This window comes from Colobus angolensis, unplaced genomic scaffold (genome assembly GCF_000951035.1).
Source record: "Colobus angolensis palliatus isolate OR3802 unplaced genomic scaffold, Cang.pa_1.0 Scaffold25, whole genome shotgun sequence".
Taxonomy (NCBI): domain Eukaryota; kingdom Metazoa; phylum Chordata; class Mammalia; order Primates; family Cercopithecidae; genus Colobus; species Colobus angolensis.
The window spans coordinates 3,248,943-3,254,491 of record NW_012115710.1 but is presented as its reverse complement, the minus strand read 5'-3'; the positions used below and the strand labels follow the sequence as shown (position 1 = coordinate 3,254,491).

At 53.3% G+C, this 5,549-nt stretch overlaps 2 protein-coding genes across 3 annotated transcripts in view; one reads left to right on the top strand and one right to left on the bottom strand.

Annotated features, from left to right (window-relative positions):
- SYT3 (synaptotagmin III) overlaps nucleotides 1-4,009 on the bottom strand; it is a 40,453-nt gene extending 36,444 nt beyond the window's left edge. The window contains exon 1 of the mRNA XM_011946300.1: nucleotides 3,892-4,009. The gene's annotated coding sequence lies outside the window, so the exon portion shown is untranslated. The remainder of the gene's footprint in view (nucleotides 1-3,891) is intronic.
- LOC105514733 (chromosome unknown open reading frame, human C19orf81) overlaps nucleotides 1-5,106 on the top strand; it is an 11,238-nt gene extending 6,132 nt beyond the window's left edge. The window contains exons 2-5 of one of the 2 annotated variants that reach the window (XM_011946302.1): nucleotides 1,658-1,730; nucleotides 1,834-1,954; nucleotides 3,871-4,010; nucleotides 4,743-5,102. In XM_011946302.1, coding sequence (XP_011801692.1) covers nucleotides 1,658-1,730; nucleotides 1,834-1,954; nucleotides 3,871-4,010; nucleotides 4,743-4,938 — 530 coding nt within the window. In that variant the 3' untranslated portion in view covers nucleotides 4,939-5,102. Of the gene's footprint in view, nucleotides 1-1,657; nucleotides 1,731-1,833; nucleotides 1,955-3,870; nucleotides 4,011-4,292; nucleotides 4,406-4,742 lie in introns of those variants that run through there. The other variant, XR_001002220.1, reaches the window with a different exon arrangement.
- Nucleotides 5,107-5,549: the final 443 nt, after the last annotated feature.

The window sequence follows — 5,549 nt, the reverse complement described above, 5'->3', positions numbered from 1 at the left end:
CTGCCTCAGCCTCCCGAGTAGCTGGGACTACAGGCACACACCAACACACCTGGCTAATTTTGGTATTTTTAGTATAGATGCGGTTTCACCATATTGGCCAAGTTGGTCTCGAACTCCTGACCTCATGATCTGCCCGCCTCGGCCTCCCAAAGTGCTGGGATTATAGGCGTGAGCCATCACACCCGGCTCCCTCCCTCCCTCCCTCCCTCCCTTCCTTCCTTCCTTCTCTCTTTCTGTCTCTCTCTCTTTATCTGTCACCCAGGCTGAAGTGCAGTGGTACAACCATGGCTCACTGCAACCTCTAACTCCTGGCTTCAAGCAATCCTCCCACCCTAGCCTCCTTAGTAGCTGGGACTACAGGCACACAACATCATGCCCAGATAATTAAACAAATTTTTTTTTGTGGAGCTAGGGTGTTGCTATGTCACCTGCCTCAGCTGGTCAAGAACCAGAAGTATATTTCTCTCTTGTGTAATGGAAGGCAGGGTTGGTGGGACATCTTGGCTTGGTGAGAAGATTTAGAGATAAGAGTTCCTCCCATATTGTTGCTTGCCATATCCAAACATGGTGGAAGAAGGGTTATTGCTAATCCACATTCCAGTCCAAGAGGAAGGGCAAAGAGTCCAAGAAAAGCAGTAATCTTTAAAGCAAATGACTCCAAAGTTACACCTCTCACTCCAGCTAACACTTCATTGGTGAGAGCTTGGTCACATGGCCACAGTTAGCTGCAAGGGAGTCTGGGAAGTGTTGTCTCCAGCTGGGAAGCCATGTGCTGGGTAAAACTCTAGGACTGTAGGGGAAGGGGAAAATGGAGTGCATGGAACAACCAGCACTTGGCCATAAGAGAGAGACCAGTTAACTGATGGTGGGGTGGTCAAAAAGGGTCCATATTTGAGAACTGTTATCAGCCAAGTTCCAAACAGGAGACTGATTCTGAGAGTGTTGGAAAAACTGAAAACGGGGCCGGACACGGTGGCTCACACCTGGAATCCCAGCACTTTGGGAGGCCAAGGCAGGCGGATCACAAGGTCAGGAGATCAAGACCATCCTGGCTAACACAATGAAACCCCGTCTCTACTAAAAATACAAAAATTAGCCAGGTGTGGTGGTGGGCACCTGTAGTCCCAGCTACTCGGGAGGCTGAGGCAGAAGAATGGCGTGAACACGGGAGGAGGAGCTTGCAGCGAGCCAAGATTGCACCACTGCACTCCAGCCTGGGCAACAGAACAAGACTCCGTTTCAAAAACAAAAACAAAAACAAAAAACAAAAAAACCCTGAAAACTGGATTCAAGTGTTGTTACTGAAGTGATGCTGCCACAGTGAAGAAGGAAGGCTGGGGTGACCAGAAGAGGAAGCAAAAAGGAGCAAGTTCCTCCTGCTTCCTCCTGCCTTGCAGCCTCCCTCTGGCGCCCCCTTTAGGCAGAGCCTAATAGGAACCCAACTGTTGAAGGAGAAATGTGGTTAGTAGAGTCTCAACCCAGGCATCACAGAGCCAGTGTGGAGCTAAGAGAGTTTGGAGCTAAGAGACAGTAGCTCAATATCTGGCATACAAGCTATTCTGGGTGTGGCATGGGCAGGCAATTGGTGATGGCCATTTAAGCAGAATTATGGCTGAGGAGGGCTCAGGGCAGCTGATAGTGGGTTCTCTGCCCTCAGGAGCCCTCCTTATGGACCTGGAGACCCCAGAGGAGATGCAGGCTCGGAGCCTGGGCAGGCCCATCAAATCCTCGTGAGTTGTCCCTGGCCCCCATAACCTCTGTCTTCTGCTTCCCCAAATGCGATGGCAGCAAATCCTGACCTCAGAGGTCCCTGCCTGCTCGCTCTCTCCCTAGGAAGCAGTACCTGCGGCAGGTCATTGCAGAGTATGAGGCACTGGACCGAGAACTCCCGTGCATCCGGAAGTTCCCCACACCACCAGCTGCCCAGCCCCTCTGCCTCTGCATGGAGACCTTGGTGAGTGGATCTGGGCACTTATTTTCTGCACAGTTTTGGTGCGGTGGTGGGAAGGGCACAGGCTGAGAACCAGTGTAGCCAGAGTTTAAATTCAGGCTCTGTGGCTTAAGAGCTGTGGGCTTGGCACCAGGACAGTTTGCTGAAAATTGATTGTGAATTTGTCAAAGCGTCAGTCACGAAATCTACGGCTCATGTCAGAGGGAAGACCAAGGGGCAAAGAAAGGGGAGGCTGAGGGGGGCAGGGAGGGAGAACAAAAGGAATCCTACTAATCCACGTACTATGAAATTCTGTAAAGTTTACAAATATAACAAAAACTCAAGAAAAAGCCAATGTGTGTCAGGCGCGGTGGCTCACGCCTGTAATCCCAACAATTTGGGAGGCCGAAGTGGGTGGATCACCTGAGGTCAGGAGTTTGAGACTAGCCTGGCCAACATGGTGAAACCCCATCTCTATTAAAAATACAAACATGAGGCAGGTGTGGTGGCAGGTGCCTGTAATCCCAGCTACTGGGGAGGCTGAGGCAGGAGAATTGCTTGAACCCCGGAGGTGGAGGTTGCAGTGAGCTGAGATCGTGCCACTGCACTCCAGCCTGGGCGACAGAGTGAGACTCTGTCAAAAAAAAGAAAGAGGCCGGGCGCGGTGGCTCAAGCCTGTAATCCCAGCACTTTGGGAGGCTGAGACGGGCGGATCACAAGGTCAGGAGATCGAGACCATCCTGGCTAACCCGGTGAAACCCCGTCTCTACTAAAAAATACAAAAAACTAGCTGGGCGAGGTGGTGGGCGCCTGTAGTCCCAGCTACTCGGGAGGCTGAGGCAGGAGAATGGCGTAAACCCGGGAGGCGGAGCTTGCAGTGAGCTGAGATCCGGCCACTGCACTCCAGCCTGGGCAACAGAGCGAGACTCCATCTCCAAAAAAAAAAAAAGAGAGAGAGAGAGAGGGAGGGAGGGAGGGAGGAAGGAAGGAAGGAAGGGGCTCATGTTTTTGACAGATTCAGCAAACTGGTCATCCCTGCCTTCAATCAGAAGAGGTATATATTAGGGTCCCAGGAACTCAATAATTGAATGAGAAGAACTAATGTCAATGGGTGCTTACTGTGTGCCAGGCACAGGCCTCCAAGGTACCTTCTCAGCTAATCCATGTGGCTCTCCACCCTGCATACAGGGATTGCCATCCTTCTCTTAGGGATCAATCTCCACCCTATCACTCCACTTCTTTGTGGCTTTGAGCAAGGGACCCTCCAGCCTCCCCTCTCACCCCAGTCAAGGAATGCCTTTCTGGAAGTGACATTATTTTTCAGTGAAATCATGAAAATTTTCATTTCATTTTAGTTCCTCAGCAATTTTATGTGCTATGACAACTGTTATCACCCTTGACATGCTAATCACGTGTTGTAAATGTGTTTAGTGATCAGTACATGTTTCTGAATGTTAAATAGATTGACAAGACATCAAAACCCCCTATGACTGTTATCTTTTGACTACTGAACATTCTTAAAATGCTAATACGAATATAAAAGGAAAGGTGTGCAATTTAAATCCTTGCAGAAATCTTCAAGAGCTTTCAGTTGCATCCATTGCAAATTGCTGGGAAAGTTTTTGGTAGATTCGTAAAGTTGGCTAAGTTGGTGAATCATTCAGCCAACTGTTCATTGACTTTTGGGCAAATCAGCTTGGTGAGAACTGATTTTTTTGGAGAATGACCTAGAGTGACATAGATGATTTCCCATCTGAGAGATAATCTGTCGTCTCCTTTGACAATAGCGACAGTACCCTGGGATCAAGAGCGATCCTTGCCCCTCAAATGCCACCTGGAACTCTGTGGCAGGTTCTGCAGGTAGGGTCTAGGGTGGTGACTTCTGAACCCAAAATGAACCAGGAGGTCACGGGCTGAGGTTCTCTCTCCGACATCCGCAGCCCGAGGAGGATTTTACCCACCTGGAGGTGCTGCAAGCGCTGGAGGCCCAGTTACCGGGGGCCATGGAGAGCGGGCGCGTGAGCAGCATCCGCTTCGAGAACATGAATGTCATCTGTGGGACTGCTGGCCGCCGGAACCGGTGTGTAAGCGGCGGGGGGCCCGGAGCGACTGGGTAAGAGCGTGGTTGGTTTTAGGGCGCTGAGGGGCGTGGCCAAGAATGAAAGCGTGAGGGGGCGGGGCCCGGAGCGACTAGATAAGAGCGTGGTTGGTGTAAAGCCGTTGTAAGGCGGGGCGACAGTGGAGTGAAAGCGTGGTAGGGCAGGGCCTGGAGCGACTAGATAAGAGCAAGATTGGCGCAGAGTCACTGAGGGGGCGGGGCCAAGAGTGAGCGCGGTTGGAGGCAGGGTCCGGTGAGATCAGAGAGAAGGATCTGGAGTGAGTAGGGGCCCGAGTTTGAGTGACCCAGTAGTGACCGGGATAGGAGTCTGAGCCTGGAAAGGCAGCTGTGAGGGGGTGGAAGGGACTGAGCACATGGTAGAGGTGGGGCCAGGGGTGATAGGGTGGGGACAGGCCTGGAGTGCCTAGGGTAGAGCGGAGCCTGCAGTCGCCAGTTGAGGGTCGGGCCTTGGAGCGGTTTGAGATGGAGTCTCGAGAGACAGTGATTAGGACGCAGAACCAGGCTAAGAGAGCGTAAGGAGCCTAGAGCGACCCAGGCGAGAGGGCAGGGCTGGAGGGGAGTTTAGGGACGGACCGACTGTCTGCTGGACCAGGGGCTGTGAACGACTCCAGGGACCAGGCAGGGACTCTTCGACGATCAAAGCCGGGGCTGAAACCACCTGCGAGTTCCTTTTCCGTTCCCACCCCCTTGCAGGTGGCTCATCGCGGTCACGGACTTCCAGACGCGCTCGCGCTTGCTGCGTTCCGGGCTCAGTCCCCGCGGGCTCGCGCACCAGCTCGTGCGCCACGACGATCTCCTGCTGGGTGACTACCGCCTGCACCTGCGCCGCTCCCTGGTCCGGCGGCGCATGCTCGAGGCCCTGGGGGCGGAGCCGAACGAGGAGGCCTGACGCCCGGGCCGGCCCCGGCTGCGCTTGCGCACCGCCCAGCGGGCTGGGGCCACCCACCCGGAGCCCAGGAGGATAGGGGGCGTTGCCTTCCCAGGAAGGAGGCGGGGCCGGCTCGAGGGGGTGGATACTGTGAGTTTAATTATAAAGAATGACCTGGTACAAAAGCCATTTCTCTCTGCAAAATCTTGGTGGGGAGTCAGGGGAAGGGAGGTGATGGGGGGTAGGAATGAACCCCCTTGTTATAATCCCGCCTCCCTAATCTTCCTCCAGTCCCTGCACGTGGACGCCTGGGTCCCAATCCCTTGAGAGATGAACTGAGGCCCGCGGAAGGGAAGACCTGGGCACCGGGGCTTTCAACGCGTGCCGAGCCCTGTCTCAGCGAGAATCAGACGTCCTCATCCGCCCCCCTCCTCTTCCCCTCCCACCCCCCTTGGAAGACAATTCTCGGGCTTTTATTTCAGGTTTTTTTTCTGGATTTTTTTTTTGTGTGTTCTAGGGGTTTTGTGGGTTTTTTTTTTCTGTTTTTTATATTTTCTTCTTTTGTTATTGTTCCTCTTTTTGCTTTTTCTCTCCTCTCCATCCCGCGCTGTCCCCACATTCGGTCCCTCCCC